The 17,435-nt window shown below is 51.4% G+C and overlaps 1 protein-coding gene across 1 annotated transcript in view; it reads left to right on the top strand.

Annotated features, from left to right (window-relative positions):
* Positions 1 to 17,435, top strand: part of ADCY1 (adenylate cyclase 1) — a 133,833-nt gene that overhangs the window by 67,061 nt on the left and 49,337 nt on the right. The window contains exons 5-6 of the mRNA XM_003930840.4: positions 7,447 to 7,574; positions 16,172 to 16,330. Of these exons, the coding sequence (XP_003930889.3) occupies positions 7,447 to 7,574; positions 16,172 to 16,330 (287 nt within the window). The remainder of the gene's footprint in view (positions 1 to 7,446; positions 7,575 to 16,171; positions 16,331 to 17,435) is intronic.

Here is a 17,435-nt window from a genome sequence, read left to right as displayed (position 1 = left end):
TAAGAGGGGTCCCTCTTCCGTCTCACAATCTGACCATTTCGTTCAAACTTTAATTGCCAAAAGATGACATTATTATGGCTTGTGTTAGTGAGGACACTAATTTTCATCTATTTTGTGTTTACTATGGATATTTCCAAAGGGACTCATGGAAGCCGGCCCAGGAGACAGAGCTGTCCCTGTCAAGTCTCAGGCTCATGGAGCTGTATATTCACTTCCGTCTTTCCTGAGCCCCTCCCAGCCTTTGCTGTCTTTGCGGATCCTTTCAATGAGCTTGATTCAGGGGCCAGGAATCACCAGGCAACTGCAAAGACTGTACCCATGTCATCCTTACTTCTCAGGCCTTGGTTTCTGTGATTATAAAATGTGAAAAGCACACCGGAGAGTCTGTATGTCCTTCGCTGCTCCCACACCCCAGTTCTGTGAGCTGCTAAAAAACTGGTCACACTGGAGGCCTGAAGTGAATTTGCACCCATAATGTAGCTCCAACAGTTGTTAATGTCTGGTTGGTCTTGTTTGGTCTGTACCCTCTGCCTTCCCTCAAATCCTAGACATCATCTCACTTCCTCCATAAATCCTTTAACTCTGACAAAATCATAAATCAATACATGGCAGTTATACAGTGGTTCAGCCTAAAAAGACGGGATATCTTGAATAGGGGTTTCCAGGTCATAGGTAGAGTTAAAGATTCTCTGATTCTTGGATCTGAGAACCTTTCACCTGGCACCACCGTGATACCCCCGTGATACCCAGCCAAACGGATGAAAGTTACAAACCCAGTCTGGGCTTGGTTTACACTTGTTTCTCAAAAGTGTCTTTTCATCCTGGCTGATTTGTTCCAATCAGGATACAAATGAGATGGACATACGTTTCGATCGTCCTGTGGGATCTTAATAGTTGGAGGTGACTGAACAATGACACAGAGAGGCCCGTGCCTTGAAGGAAGTTTATTATTCACAGCCTGTAGGCCAGAGGGAATGCAGGCCCTGCTAAACAGTGCCACACAGAAGGAAGAAGGGGACAGTGTGGCCTTGAGCCTTCACTGTGGTTTCTGGGGAAGGAAGAGATGGGGCAGGTTAAGCAGCTTATCAGGCTTAGGATCAGATAGTTTGAATAATGTGCGTGGGCTCTGGGTTATAGGAGTAGGCCCTGGTTGGTACCTGGCCAGGTGGTGATGTAGGGCAGGTAGGTGAGAATTAGATTAGACAAAGAGTGGTCAGGGCATGGACTGGGGATGGGTTGGTTTGCATGTGAAGTATTTACTGTTTCTAGGATTAGCTAGTCTGGGGATGTTAACAGTGCCCCTCCCTGGATGGCCCCCTATCCTCTGTCATATTGTTTCATGGGTTCCTCCTGCCCTCTCAGCCGCTCCTATGAACTGGTACGTCTTCAGGAGACTTAGTAGGTTCTTGGATCTGCTTTTGTTTTTGTTGTTTGAATAACCCTTCCCTGGTTATTCAAACAACAATAACCCATCACGGCCTTGCCTGAGCAGGCAAGGCACTTCTTATTGCTTCTGTCTAGCAGGCAGGTGCTGGTTGCTTTTCTTCCTGCCAGGTTGAGGCTGATGGCGGAGTGGTTATCAGTGTGACCCGTCTGTCACTGGTCTGCCATCCACATTGCTGCCAGTGGTTTTACAGCAGCTGCCTTGCAAGCATGGCTGACATTTTGTGCTGCATTTGAGTGTGCAAGATGGAGATTTTTAATTCCATAATTTCTTCAGCATTATTAGCTCATTATTTTTTCTAAAAAAGAATACTTACTTAACTATTTGGTTATTCTAAAAAATAGTAAATGTTCGATTCTTTTTACCTATCAGTTTTCAAAATAATAATCAGCACCCTGTTATGAAGTCACGGATTTTAAAAAATTTGATGTGTTTTGATCAATTGCCATCTTTTTTATTTTTGATGCTCAGATTTCCTGTTTGTAAAGTGGGAGCCCGTTCAGGTTACCTTCTGCTGTTTTTTTTTATTTTATTTTTTGGCCATTCACCCTGAGCAGCATCTTTAGACGAAGTATTTTTCTAGAAGGCCTGGTTTCTTTCGGCAGGAAATAGTTTTCAACCCCATAATCTGGGTTGTCATTGGTCTGAGGCCTTTTAGGGCACTGAGATAGGATCTTTTTTTTTTAGAAAAATAAAAATAAATTATGAGTTTATATTGATATTTCCAATTCACTTAACTTCACTCCTTTGATTTTTATATTGGTATCTTTTCTGTGATGCTGAAAATTCTAACGACAGTAATATTATTTGTTCCAACCTTCTATATATAGTAGGCACAAAATAACATTGCCAATATTATTTTCAATGATAAGTCTGCTGAATGTAGACATGGCTTTGTGGTTATTTTTGTCCTTGCATTATATCCTACCAGACATACGGTCAAATAGGCGTTTTTTCATCGCTTGGAATAATTATTCTCCCTGCGGTCCTGCTGGTAACAGGTTTATTTCGCTTTGCTTTTGATCTTTTACGTATCACTGTTTTTAATTTAATTTTTCCTTTTAGGCACATAAAATAATTGTATGGTTCAGTTCCGCAGTAAAAACTGGAAGTTGAGGTACATTGAGAGACCCCTTCCCTGCCCACTGCTCCTCCACGTGTGTCGTTAGACATTTGGGAGGAGTTTCCCTTTGCCTCTCTATGGTTCCTTTTGGTTCCTTTTTGATGCTGGCAGCGCATGCACTGTGAAACTGTTCCTGGAGAGCACTTCTCAACAGGGCACGCTGATTCTTCAGTCCCTCCTGAGGCGGGGAGGCTTCCGGGGACCTGATTTGATCCTGTTGCTGGACAGGTGTCTGCAGAGTTGTTGGTTTTTTTTCGGTTCTTCTGCCCTATCTCTGTAGCAGGAAGCTTCTTCTAGAGTTTTCTAAAATGTCTTATTTCATTTTTCCACTGATAGCCAAACACTCAGTCTTACGAAGTTAATTGGCCTGGGCCAGTTTGGGTTTTGGATGCAGACACTTTTGGGGCAAACACTGGGTTGATTCAGGCTTTTCATCCTCCCCTTCTCCCAAGTTCCAGAGCTTACCTGCTTTCTCAGAACCGGGGTGCTGTGTGAGTCCATACATCCTCCTCTGGCCTCTCTGGACTCCACTGTTGTAGAGCTGGCCCCAGAGGGGCCCGGGCAGTCAGAGCTCTGGAATTGGCGGGGGATCTTCCTGAGCCACCGACTCTGCTTTCTTCTAGACAGCACTTCAGTGCCCTTCTGGGATGGGTGCTGGGGCTGGGCAGGGTCAGAGTGCTGGCTTAGGTGAGCCCTTGTTGTCCTCGATCCTTCCCTGTGGCTGCCTGCTCAGGCAAGGCCGTGATGGGTCCAGGCGGTCTGGGAGCCGGCTGCAGCTCTTGAGGCCACACCTGGAGCAAATCAGGAGACCTTCCTACCTGGATTATCCAGCAGCTGCTCTGTTGTACTGAGAAGCTTCTATTGTCATGTCACCTGCCTGCAGTCCTGTCCCTTTCAAGCCTGGGAGGGAAGGGGCAGCTCCAGTCCCTTAGGGCTGAATGTGTCTTTGAGCCCCTGCCAACCCTCCGTCTCATCTTCTTTCTTCTCTTGGAGGAGACACAACACTCCCCGCAGTGCTTAGTGCAGCGGACCCTAGGTGCTGTCTTTCCATATTTATGCAAAAGAGTCTAAAATCAGAAACACCAAAACCAATTGGAAATACCTTTTTTGATCTCTTAAGCTTGCTAACAAAAGCCAGGGCCTCTGCGATTAAAGACAAAAGAAAACAACATATTCAGCATTTGTCCTAAGCTGTCGCCACCAGTGCCAGGGTGGTGGAGGTGGGTGGGAAAGGGACACCAGGAGGGGCCAGGAGGGTCCTCAGCTTTGTATCTGAGAACAGTTTCCAGAGACTCATATGTGATGCGGGGTGAGCTGGAATTGTGTACACCTATGTGGATGGTTTGAGTCACCCAGGTTCCCGGAGAGGATTGCTGCTCCAAAGACAACTTTTCAGGATAATTTCTCTGGAATACGCAAGCCCTCACCTGCTTGTAAGGCCTGGCCACGTGGCCATGTGCATGTAGATGGTCTGTGCTAGATGGCTTTGCCCTTGGTCCTCATGCAGGGATAGGTTCTCCCCACTCACAGCTTGCCCACGCTGGGGCAGTGACGGCCACACTCGAGGCTCCATGGGGTCTCTTCGGTCTTCATTCCTATGTGCCGTTTATGCCTTCTTTTCCACGGGACTCCTGTAGAGATGGTAATGGAAGATTCCACCCCAGCCGGCCCCATAGTGATGTCCTTTCCTGCGGTGGCCATGCCAAGTCTTGGTGTCAAATAGGATAGCTGGGGTCATATGGTGGGCTGTTTGGAGCAGCTATACTGACAGGGCCCTCCTTTGCCTTTTACCCTGAGGGCCCTGCTACCTTCAGAGTTGTTGGTTTTTTGGTGACTGACCCATTCACTCATGCACACTCGTCCTGTCAGCAGTCTTGCCCTGCACACCTGTCCCACCCCAGGGATAGGCTTGTTCTGGACACACAGAGATGACCAGGAGGCCCTGGTACTCATGGGACCCTGGAGAGATGCTGGGGACACAGCTCAGAGCTGAGGTGGGGGCAGGGACACTAGTGGTTGCCCACAGTCCCTGAGTCCACTCACGCACATGAGATGCAGGGATGATCAGGGACCCACATCACCCTCAGTCCTCGACGTCCAGAGCACAGGTCCTTACAGTTGGGGATTGGCGATCCTCTCAAAACCGTGTGCAAGAAGAGTTCCAACAGCCAGTGGGCTTTGTGGTTCTTGTGGGCTCCCGGGGGGTCTTGAGCCCACCTCTGGGACCCCTGGGAAGAAATCCTGATGTGTCAGGGCCATTGTCACAGATTGTGAGTGCTCATGGGGTTTCTAATCTCAGGGAGGGCTGGGAGGCGGTGAGGGCTGGAGTGGAGGAAGCCCGAGTGTGAGGTGTGTCAGCTGCCCCTTCCTGGCCAGCCCTGTGCATTCAGGCCTGCTTCTGGCCATTGGAGATGTTTGGGGGATGTTTGGAAGCAGGTCTGAATGCCTGGGGCCTGCTAGGGCAGTGCCAATGGGGCAGTGTCCCAGGAGGGAGCCCAGAGCTGACTGTGGGCCTGGAGACTCTGGTGAGGATGGCTTGAGAAGGCTGGCCAGCCACATCCCTGGCTGCCTGAGGGGCCCTGCCTTCAGTTTTTCAGGACAGAGACTGGCACTGGCAGCCCACCATGGGGATCCAGTGAATGGGCATTGGAACCAGGCAGCAACCTAGTGTCCCGGTCACTTTTGTGGTCTCCTGGCTGTACCTTCTCTGGGACAGGACCTGGTCCTTTCTGTGACCACTGACTATGGTCCCAGACCCTGTCATTGCTGCAGTGACAGTAACCATGGTGCCAGCCACTGCATGGAGACCCTTACCCAGATTGTCGCTGGTCCCCCACAGCCAGCCTCCAAGCAGGCATATCCTGACCCCTCTGAAACATTTGGACACCCGGGAAACGGCAGCTGTGGGGCCAGGCAGCCTGCCCTTGGGTGGAGTGAACATGAGACCCACCCACTTCTGAACTCATGCTCCCAGGCCCCTGACACAGGCTCATGTCAGCTCCAGCTCAGTCTGCCGGGGGATGAGTGGACTGCCAGGGTTCTAAGGGTTAAGTAGTTGTCACAGTCATGCAGAGATGGAGGGGATCCAAAGTGGCCAGACCCTGGACGTCTTTGGATTGTCACCTGCCTTTCGGTGACCAGCTGCCTGTCAGCAGGAGGAGTGTGCCGGGCCCTGACAGAACAGACTCAGCCCCTGGACTTTTCGAGGCTGGCCTCAGTGTCCACTCCACAGACTGAAGTCTCTGGTCACCTCCTCCCCTTGTCTCCCATCCACGTCTTGTAGTGCTGAGGGAGACTCAGCAGCGGAAGGAGCTGGGCACAGAGCCAGCTGCATGCCCAACAGCGCCCCCTTCTCAGATGCTGGGTGGTGGCCAGGGCCATCCCCTAAGGTCCCTTCAGCACCAGGCCCGACGGCAGCTCAGGACAGCAGCAGGATCGTCAGCTGTCTGCTCAGCTCTGGGAAGATACTTCTATGGACAGGCTATTCAGCTGCTAGGCCAATCCCTGCTCAGCCTGGAAACTGGGGCTCCCAGCGGTCGGTGTGGCCTGTCCCTGCCCTGACTCGCTCTGTGCTGGCCCACGTTCCTCTTCTGTGAGAATGTGGGGCACAGGTGAGCACAGGGATCATGAGAGCTGAGCATTCTTGTCCCAAATACACTTGTGTTAACTCAGCATTCGAGAGGACCTGTAGGGCCCCAGTCCTTTGTAGGAGACCAAAGGACCACATGAAATACAAGCCACCAATGTGTTCTCAGAGTGGGGCTGGAGGGATTCTGTGGCCTTATGAGACCATCTCAGGGGACCTCTGAAGTCCTTCCTCATCCAGCACCGTGCTTGTGTGAGGCTGGTTCCTTCATGGGTATCTGCGGAGACAGCGCAGCGCTAAGGCTGGATGCAGAAGTGGGTCACAGAATCCGCTGTCTGCCCTGGAGACGATAGCACCACAGAGGCTCACAAAAGTGGACTGCAGTACTGTGCTGCTCATGCATTGTCTTTTGTTTGGGGAAATGTCATGATTTTTCATAAAATGTTATTGATGTTAACAGGCAGTGAATTCATTATTATTTTTAAATGCATTTGTATACAAAAAAATTCTTATTGGTAAATGTCAGTAGCTACAACCCATCTACACAAACGGTTTTTGTTTTTAGTGAGTCCTCAGAGATTTCAAGACATAAAGGGGTCCTGAGATGGAAATATTTTAGAGCTGCTGTTTTAATGTTGTCCCTGGAAATAAACACAACAGTTGTGATGATAATCCCAGTTGACACTGATTGATCCAAGTAAGACACTACAGGGTCTTCATACCACTGTTCAAATGAGCAGATGGACGTTCAGCTTTGACCAGTGCCTTCTGCCTCCTGGGAGTGTGCCCTGTGGGTGGGGAGGTCAGAAGCCCCAGGGACACCCAGATGGGTGAGAAGTCCACCCTTCCTGGGAGGAAGCAGGTGTCGGGGGGAATCTGGCACGTTCCAGAGGGCTGTCTGTGATGGTCTGCATGGTGGTTAAGGGAGGTTCCATGGGAATAAAGGGAGTTGGGGAAGATTCCTCATGGAGGAGGCATTCCAGCTGCATCTTGAAGGATCACCGTTTAGGGTTGGCTGAGTGAAGCAAACAGGGGGGATGGACCACCCAGGAGAAAAAGGCCATGAGTGAGGTATGGGGAAAGGGAGAAGGAGATCGATGCAAGCCTAGTCCCTGCCCTCGGGACTCTGCTGACCACACAAGGGTGTGACCTGGGCGGAAAGGTGATGGCCCTGGTGCAGTGTGTCTTGCCGGTGCTCTGTGGCCACCAGCATCTAGAGGTGGTGGAGCCAGAAGAAGTGCTCGCAGCCATTGCAGCGCTGTCTCTTACTGTGTGTCTTGCCCTCCCCTGAAGGAGAACCACTGTCGCCGCATCAAGATTCTGGGGGACTGCTACTACTGCGTGTCAGGCCTCACCCAGCCCAAGACTGACCATGCCCACTGCTGTGTGGAGATGGGGCTCGACATGATTGACACCATCACGTAAGTACCCCGAGAGGCTGAGAGGAACGGCCTGGGGCGTCTGCATGTTGAGTCCTGGAAGCTGAGCCACCTTCTGCCCCATGTGGGTTCCCTACTCAGGACCTCGGTTTGTCCTGGTGGGTCTGTCTGAGGTTGCAGAGAATGATGCCAGTATCAAGAAGGTGCTGGGTTCAGGAAGCCCAGCCTGTGCGTGAAAGGATGCTTCCGTGATTCCCACCTTTACATTTCGTGTATGACTGTATTTCTTTGTTCACAGGAATCCTGCATATTGTCAGGTATGCATGAGTCATGCAAAAATAAATTAGTTTTTAGCCTAGCCAGATAAGACATTCAGAAAGGTTTGGCCCCAATCTAGCTGAATTCTCTATTAAAAGGAAGTAAATGTGTGTGTTTCTCTCCACTTAGTAAGGTGACTGGGTCTCAGGCGCTGTCTGGATGGGGAGACAGGCTTGGGATCCAGGCAGGTGAGTTTTCGTGGATTGAATATTACACCTGTGAGGCCAGGCCTGCCCCTTTCTTGGTCAGCGTTATATTGTCATCATTCTTATCAGAGACTGAGATGAAGACACGGATGTTTTTGTCAAGTTAGGGAAGGTGTGGAGCTAGACAGCTGAGCTAATGTATGGAGTGTGGATCCAAACAAACATCTGGCAATGTGGAGAGGTGGGTGTGCCCCAGTGAGATGGGGCCAACAGGGACTGGGGCATAACTTCATACCCAGAGCGAGAAAACAGTAGCATAGGAATTGTGTAGGGAGTCGATGGGGAGCTGCGGGGGAAAGGGCGCATAGGCAAACACCCCAGCCAGCGGGGCTGAGAGACAGGCTGAGACCGCTGGCTCCCAGTGCCGGTGGCTGCCTCGTGGGCCGTCCCATGCGGTGCTCCTGCAGACAAACAGTGTGACTGGAAAGAGGTGGTCAGGAGCTGGCCAGCACCTTGGGCATTGTGCCCACTTCTGGCACCTGCGTGTCAGAGACACGTGAGCAAAGGTGAACCCTGGGGGCAGCGGTTTTCCAGCGGGGCTTCATGTCTGAGTCGCCTGTGAGAGCCAAAGCCCCGGACGGCGGCTCCAAACAAGCTCGAGGTGGCTTGTTTGGAGTGTGATCTGGGACTGAGAGTGGGAAAGCCCCCCAGCTGACCTTAGTATGCAGCCACTCAGAGAGCCGTTGACCTAGAGAACAGCAGCCTGGCTGGAGGAGACGCTGGGCAGAAGCGGGAAGGAAGGAGGACGCTTGGCTTGAAGAAGACTTAGAGGTGATGACTGTCTCCTGTTCTCTGAAACAGTGCGACGTTATCATAGCACATCATACGTAGTGTATGTTGCGTCTTAGATGACATCATACATCACTTTACACCATGTATCACTAGTATATTATGTGTCATGTGTCATATGTTACATAACACGTTTCAGCTAATACGTATCACATATATCACATATTGCATAATCTACATATCACATATCGTATATCACACATCATCTAATTGTCTTTCCTCTTTCATAATAGATCACATCACATCATCACATCACATTATGTCATAGGATCACATGATATCACATGACATCATATGCTATTTGTGTGTATATAGATCATATATCATGTCTGATCTGGTTTTGTGTGATCTCCTTGAGGGAAAATGAGGCTCTGTAGGTGGAAGCTCTAAGGAGACAGATGTCCGTCCATTCGCTTAGTAAATATTTGTAAAGCCCCAACTTGGTGCGTGCTGAGCACAGACACAAGCAGAGTTGAGTGATGTGGGCTGACCTGGTTGACCAGGTGGCTCACGGAGTTGAACCGGATGCTCTTGAAGGTTGGCGACCCTAGCTGTGCTGACCGGGGTCCTCCTGAGAGGGCTCTGGTGCTTTCTGTTGGCCCCTGGTCTCCTCCCCTGGCTGCCTACGCTCCTGTGCTCAGTGATGCCCCATCGCTCACATGAGGGCCTTAAAGGGTGCCATCCTTCCTTCCACTCCTGTTTCTGCTTGATATGAATGTTGATGGGTTATAAGCTGTTTCTGCAGGCGCACCTCTTTCTGGCTGCTGCCCGGGAAGCCCAGCATCAGCCCTCTGGTTCTACACCCGGCATGGAGCTGCCTGAAGCTGCAGACCCACCTGGCTTGCTCCATTTTCTGGTTTACTTGCTCCATAAACCTGTGTCCCCTTGGCCAGCCCACCTGACATTCCAGCCACTGGCTGTCAGCCTGTGAGGTTCTCCAGACTTTGGTGCCCTCAGCTCCATATTTCTGGCCCTATTACCTGAGACTGGTCTATCCTAGTGCTGGGGGCATCTTCTGGGCCTTCTCTGGCTTCTGTCTGCTTGGGCTCCTGATTCTCAGAGTGTTCCCAGGGCCTCAGGAATCTCTACACACCAGAGTTCCTGTCACTCAGCTTCTTGGCTCTGGACCTGAAGAAAAGCCAGCAAAAACAGAGCGTGGAGGATACTTCCCAGCCAAACAAGCCCTTCTTCCTCCTCAGACCGTCACAGACTCTGGGACCCACCCGTGTGTGCCCTGCATGGCTGGCCTTCTGCTGGGACCATCCGGGCATCTGGTGCATCTGCTGCCGCCACATTGGGCTTTGTGTGTTCCTGCCTTGCACATGCAGGATGGAATCTGTTTATCAACAGGAGGAGCTTGCCCAGGCAGAGGAGGACACTTTTTGTAATGTCTTTCTCTTCCTCCTACCTTGGAGTGGAGTGTTTTATTTGAAAGTTTGGAAACGTAAGCACTGCTTGGGAAGCACTCAGAACAGGTGAAGTGGCCAGAGCTAACCTTTCCCCTCAGGGCTCCACGCTGGGCCTGGCAGCTGTGCACACTGGCTCCGTTTGCCCCCTGCCACTTCTCAGTAGTGAGGTGTGCACTCTCATCTACATTTTTTCCTGTCTTGAGTCTGCTTCTGTTCCGGAAAGCCCTTCCCATCTTCAAAGGAGTGGGCCATGCCCCAAGACACTAATTGCAGGGGTTGCCCACTGACTTCCTCTTTCGGTAGAGCTCTGGGTGGCAGGCTCAATGCCTGAGTGACCAGGAAGGAAAGGGGCCTGTGGGTCAGATATGTCCCTTTCCAAGTCCCACAGAGAGGTCTTTTCTAGGATTGGGGAATTCTGAGTGGACAGAGGAAATCCTAAGGTATATAAGGGATGTGTGTTAGTCTGTCATGACACTGCTATCAAGAATTACCTGAGACTGGGTAATTTAAAATGAAAATAGGTTTAAGTGAATCATAGCTCTGCAGGCTGTACAGGAGGCATGGCTGGGAAGGCCTCAGGAAACTTACAATCATGGTGGAAGGCAAAGGGGAGTCAAGCACACCTTCTCATGGCAGCAGGAGAGAGAGAGCGCAAAGGGGGAGTGCTACACACTTTCAAACAACCAGATCTGGCAGAATTCCCTCACTATCATGAGAACAGCAAGGGGGAAATCCGCTCCCATCATCCAGTGACTTCCCACCAGGTCGCTTCCCTAACACTGGGAATTACAACTGGACACGAGATTTGGGTGGGGACATAGAGCCAAATCATATCAGTATGGTTTGGCTGGTTGGAAGATTCTTGAAGCATCTCATGCAGACTCTGTGGTTCCAGAGGCTGCTCTGATAGAGGATGGGGGTTGTGGCTCCACTGTCAGCCTCTCTTCGGGCCAGTGCTTTGCTGGTAGCACAAGAAAGAAATTGCTGCAGGTGCAAGCAAGCATGCATCCAGAGCTGCCTCTTGGCTTCTGAGCTTGGAGAAAGTCTTTCCCTTGTTGAACATGTGGGAAGTGGTCTTGCTTTTTCACTTTGAAGAATGTTTATTTCTATGGAAAAATGAATAGAATGTTTTCCTTTTCTGATTTCTCAACCTAGGCCCCCCATGCTTAGCGTCTAGTTATTTTTCACGCAGATCGATCATTTGAGAAGAGTCTAGGACCCGTTTTGCCAAATGCCTATGAGCCGAGTGAAGCCCCAGTGTGAATCCAGGTGGGGCTGAGAGAGGCCCTCTGAAGTGCAGGGTGGGGCTTCTCTTTGTAAAGACAAGGTAAAGAACAGTGGACTTGGAAGTGGGAGCCCAGGGCCCCTACCTTCCTTGGCCACCCAGCTCGGGCTGCCTGGCTCTCTGGGAACCATAGCATCGAGAGACCAGAGCAGTGGGCTGGGGTATCTCCAAGGCCCTGCGGCTCATGCAGCTGACCCTGGGCAGTCTGACTCTGCCCCCAGGTTACTTGCCTTGACCTCCATTACTAGATCAGATCCACCTCTCTCTCAAACTTGAGCTTTAACTAGGAGCATGATAAATGATTTTAAGGAAATGCCCATTAATTTTTGTTGGTGTGATTCTTAGTGAATTCTTTAAAAGTGATATACATTCCCTGTTTGGGCCAGGTCGTTTCTGTCTGTAGGAGAGATGAAGATGGGGTGAGAAGTATCCTAACTGTCCAGCGAGTTGGGTGACTGGGCTGGTCTTGCTCCTGAAGTGCTGTGTGACCCTGGACGTGTCTCTTTTGTCTTGGAGCTTCAGTTTTTTCTTCTCTGTAAAATGGCTGATTCCGCCTCATGACATCCTGTCTCTGAGCCCACGGAGCACTGGAAGGATGAGGGTGGCAGGACCAGCCTCCCAGCTGCTGCAGCCAGGCTGACAAGGCCAGGCCCCAGGTCCTGAGGTTTGGGACCAGTCCTTGACCTTGAATTTCCAGTGGGGCTTCTGCAGGACTCCCATGATGGCCAGGTTGCAGGGATACAGGCAGCACATCAGTGCCTGTGTCAATCTCTGACCTTCCAGGTGATGAGAGGCTCAGACTGAGGCTTCCCAATGCTCCCTCTCTATATTCCATACTTGGAAGTCATCTGTGACACTCTTGGAGCAGAAGGAAGGGGGCATTTTCTCCTGCTAGTGAAGTCACAGGAAGCCTGAACCCCTCCCTGGGGCCTGGCTTGGGGGATACTCAGGTCTGAGTCCCTCTTCCACACTGGGGCATTGCTCTGTGTGAGGTCTGTGCTCACCCACCTTCTTCTGCTCAGAGACCTCTCCCCTCTGACACACAACACCAGCTCTGCTCCCCTCCCAGAGACGCCCTGAGTATTAGGTCACCCTAGGAAGCTGCTCCTAGCCAGCCAGTTCTGGCCTACCAAAATGGGGTTTTATAGGGTTTCCAACACCACATCCCCAGCTGCTGTTTCCTGAGTGGGCTGGGGAGCTTCTGATTTCAGGAACCTGCCAGATTACTGGCTCCCTTCCCTCAGGGGATGCTTCAGGTTCCTCGAGTCCCTAATTTTCTCTGCAGTAAAATGGAGGAATAATGTTTGCATCTCTGAGTTGTTTTGAGAATTTAATGAGCTCTCAGATTAAATGAGCCTGAATAGGCTGGGTTCTAGCAGCCACTGTGAGTATTGATTCATCAGCTCCCAGAAAGAGGGAACCGGTGGCTGATTCTGCAGGATTCTGTCTGAAGCGACATGGTTCTGTGCACTCATAGGGATGTGGACTTCATGGGGGAAGCTTTGTCTGTCACAGGTGATAGGCAAACCATGAATCAGATTTTGAACAGGAACTTCATTTTTCCATATGAGCACCAAGCGTGCCAGCCACCATTTTTGCTAAATAGCCTTAATGCAGATGCCTTGCTGGCAATGCATATGTTGGTTTACTACGTGGAATTTAGTTAGAAGTCATTGGCATGTCCCTTTCCTCCCTGACCCACTGTTGAGCTGCTAAGTTCAGCTTCTGTGTGCTGCGGCCGTCAGTAGAACTCAGTCACCCCCTAGCCTGCATCCCTGGAGGTCGTGCGAGAAGGGATCCCCGCTGGCCCTGTCCGCCTGGCACTTGGTCTGTCCCCAACGTTACCTCACATTTTAACAAGGTGGCTTGTGTGCGAGCCACGGAGAATGCCTCAGTTTCTCAGCACGAAAAAACTTGGAGGATTACTTCCTCTAATTACTGGATTCTAGTTTTCAAAGTAGACCTATTGATAAATTTACAGATGTATTTTCTGTGGGGGAGGCGATTCCTGTGTGCACACGCCTCTACACCCACCACACACGGTTTTCCCTAAAATGTTAGGGGACCTGGAGCTTCTGAGTCTTTATATTATAGATTGAGAAGCTACATTTTTACAGATGGGAAAACTGAGGCCCAGGAGGGGAAGCAAGGAGCCCAAGTTGAGGTGACGGGCTCGAACCACCTGAGGCCGAAACCATTTATCCCGTCCTTCCTGCCACACAAGGATGGAGGCTTGGAGGCTGCTGCAGGTCTGTGGTGGTATTTCTGGAAATTCTGCCTAGGTGATAGTAAATCGGCCTCTAGAGTATTCTCTCTCCTCTTTTTTCCCCCCTGTTATGTGCATAACTGTAGCTGCAGTACTTAAAACCATGGCTGACGCTCCATAGATGTTCGTTGAACAAATGAATGAATGTGTGTTTACCTGTCCTTTCACTTCCGAGCTTCGGCGCAGCCATGACTAGGTTTCAGCTCTGCCAGAATTTACTCACGCCAAGGGGCCAGCAGTGACCCCCTCTGCCGAGATGGGTTGCTTCCTCGTTTCCTCCCTGTTGGGGTCTAGCTCAGAGGACCAAGGTCAGGGATGTAGGCGGTGGGCGAGTTCAGACTTTTCCTCTGCTAAAAAACACCTGTGATAAATCAGTGAAACTGAGAGCCCCAATAAAGAAAAAAACATAATACAAATAAAGGCAAGAAAGGCTGTGGAAATTCTGTTCCTTGGAAATGAATTAAAGGTTCTGTTGGATTTAGACAAAGCCTGCTTGGGCGTCCCAGGAACAGTGAGGCCGAGAAGAGTAACGATGAGGACAGTTCTGGATGCATCATTTATTTAGAAGTAACTGTCCAGTTAACTGCAGATCTGATATTACCAAGAATTGAAATATTTGAGGCAGAACCAACTGGGAAGGATTGAAGATGGGGAGTGTTGGTAGAATGGGGTGGTGTGAATCTGGTTGGAGGCTGGCCGAGGTGCCTCTTACTGGCAGCCCAAAGGTCTGCTTTGGTGAGCTCGAGGGGATCTGGGGACGAAGGTGGGCATGGGTCCCAGAAGACCCCGTGCAGCTTACCATTTCATGGCTGCAGAGGTACAATCACTAAAAGTGAACAAAAACATTATTAGTATGTTTAGTTATTTATAGTTTCCCATACTCATTTCCTTCTGTGAATTTTGAAAAATAAATTTTTATTTCAGTGTTTGGTTTCAGTGCCTCTAACAAGATTGGCAAACAACTGAAAAAGTTAAAATTAAAAAGGATATTCAAAATATGTAAAACTACATAGGTATTAAAGTTATATCAGTAGTCTGACTTCCACATAGCGTAAATCTGTGGCTTGCATACTTCTGCGTTCACTGAGGTTTCTGAATGTGTGCTGGGACTTGTGTGTTTCTGAGGCAGCCATCTGCCTTGGAATGGCTGCCGAGGCCTTCATGTCCTATGGTTTTGGGGGACAGGACCTTGTAAGGATGAAGTGGGTAGTGATGGGTGGCTGGCAGGGCTTGGGTGGAGGCTGGGGAAGCAGTAGGGTTGTGCCAAGCAGGTGCACTGTGAGCCTTGGCAGGGGCTCCAGAAAGGAGGCTCCAGTGGGAAGTTGGGGTGAAGGTGAACCAGACACAGGCTTCTTGGGTGGGTAGCACAGCCTTGCCTTGTATGTACTGGGCTGTTACTGACAAATGTGATATGCAGTGGCCTTCGGAATGGGACTCCAGGCAGGGTTGAGGGCACAGTGAGGGCTGAGCTGGCTTACTGTCACTACCTGATGGCCCGCCCCGACTCCTCAAAGCTTTTGTTAGTGTTTTCACCCCTGACAGAATAGAAGGAGGAGGTTGGCCTCTTAAGCCTTGAGATGCACTGGGTTTGAGTTTAAATGATTTCAAAGCTTGTCAAAGCAGGAGCTGGGATTATACACGAGGAAACTAAGGCACAGAGGGGCATTATGTACCCAAAGTCAGCTAGGCTTGCCTGGGGTTCCCCAGAAGCCCTCAGTTCTCTTGCCACCTGCTCTGCCTCTGTTCCCTTCTCTAATGCCAGTTTCCAAACTCTCTTGTCCCCACCCCGGCTCCTGGTGAACGCCCCTCATGTCACCAGCCTCATGTCTGGATGAGGCCTCCAGGCCTTGACCATAAATTTGCACTGAGGCCTAAGGCTGAGTGTGTGTCAGGAAGGGGTGCGATGCTTGGGCTGTGGATGTTTCCAGCGGGTTGTCACCTGCATCTGGCCAGCAAGCAGGCTTGGGTCCCTGCGAGGGAGCAGTGGCCGCATGGAGCCCTATGTTAGTCTGAACGACACACTCCACAGTGATGACCAGGTCCACCTGGGATCTGGGGACTGCCCTGGGCAGGGAGAGCCCTCTGGGAGGCCATGAAGGGAACTCATGGGTCTGGTGTGGACACGGTGTAAGCTGGCTGGGAGCATGGGCCAGAGCCACCCCTCCTGCCTAAGGTCATCAGCCCACAGGTGGGCAGGAAGGCACCGTGCCCACTGACTATGCCAGGAGACCTTCGTGCTCAGGCCACATGCAGCAGGGACAAGGCCCAGCTTCCCTGGTGCTCACAGCCTAGCAGTGCAGACCAAGGTGGCCCCCTGGGTAGATGCAAGGTGGGTCCCAGCCCCATGCTCTGTGCCTGTGTTGCAGGTCCGTGGCTGAAGCCACCGAGGTGGACCTGAACATGCGTGTGGGTCTGCACACGGGCAGGGTCCTCTGTGGTGTCCTGGGCTTGCGCAAGTGGCAGTACGATGTGTGGTCCAATGATGTGACCCTGGCCAATGTCATGGAAGCCGCTGGCCTGCCAGGGTAAGTCCGGGTTGGGGTGGGGCGGGGAGGGAGGCGGGTGGGGGCTGCACCCCCCTGGGCTAAGTTCTTGCTTCAGGTTCTGGGTCATGCTCTTGAGGGCACTTGTGTGAGTGCTCCTAGAGGAGCCTGCCTGTCACAGCTGCACCTGCCGACGTGCTGGGCATCCCACTCAGCCCGGCTGCCAGCTCTGTGCTGGGCCCACCTGAGCCTGGTGCACATCTACAAAAAGCCGTCATGGGACCAGATGGGTGTGGGGACCTCTGCCCATGGCGTGGTGCTGTCCTCATGGCTTATTGTCACTACATCAATCTCTTTGTTGTCCTTGGTTTCATTTTTTCAAATATGCAAATGGTAAGTGCTGGGATTTTAGAGCTCCCCCTCCCCGCCGAGCTCCACGCAGCCGTCTAGGAGCTCATGGACATCTGGGTCACAGATGATGCCGCCTTTGAGCTCTCCGAGAAGTGTCTTGGGCTGTTGACAGCCGTGCTTTGTGGCAGGCTAAGCCTTGTCTTGAGGAAGATTTTCAGTGCACCCCTCTGTCACCCCCAGGTACTGTAATCTTTTTGTGTGATCTTGCAGTGGCTACCATAGCAGGCAGCTTCTCCAGAATGCTGGCTGCCCCTCAGTGTGCCCTGGGCTCAGCAGACAGCAGGAGCTTCAGTGAGAGCTGGCAGATTCCTCTCCCTTTCGGCTCCCGAAGTCGGGCTATGCAGCTGCCATCTCCATTGCTGAGGGAATGGATGAGGCATCAGCTGAACACAGGAATGCACAGATCTTGCCTTTCTGGAAACTGTGGTGCCTGGAATTTCCAGACAGCTTCAGTGACCTTCCTAGTTCAGGGCCAGGCTGATGGGGGCAACAGTGTCCCCAGGTGCCCCCAGGGCCCCTTGGGAGGAGCAGCAAGAAGCAATGGTGGAGGCTTGCTATGAGCTCCATGCCTGCCCCAGGCCAACGGAGCTGCTGATGGGGGCACCCAGGGAGCATCCCAGCAGGGACCGGGCTCTGGGATCTGAGTGCTCTGAGTTGATGGCAGGAATTGGCCCCTGTGGACAAGGCAGCACAGGGACCAGCTGAGGGTGGAGTCAGAGAACCTGCCTGTGCTGCC

The sequence above is a fragment of the Saimiri boliviensis genome, chromosome 10 (assembly GCF_048565385.1).
Source record: "Saimiri boliviensis isolate mSaiBol1 chromosome 10, mSaiBol1.pri, whole genome shotgun sequence".
NCBI lineage: Eukaryota > Metazoa > Chordata > Mammalia > Primates > Cebidae > Saimiri > Saimiri boliviensis.
The sequence above is the reverse complement of the archived record's forward strand: the minus strand, read 5'-3'. Positions and strand labels throughout refer to the sequence as shown.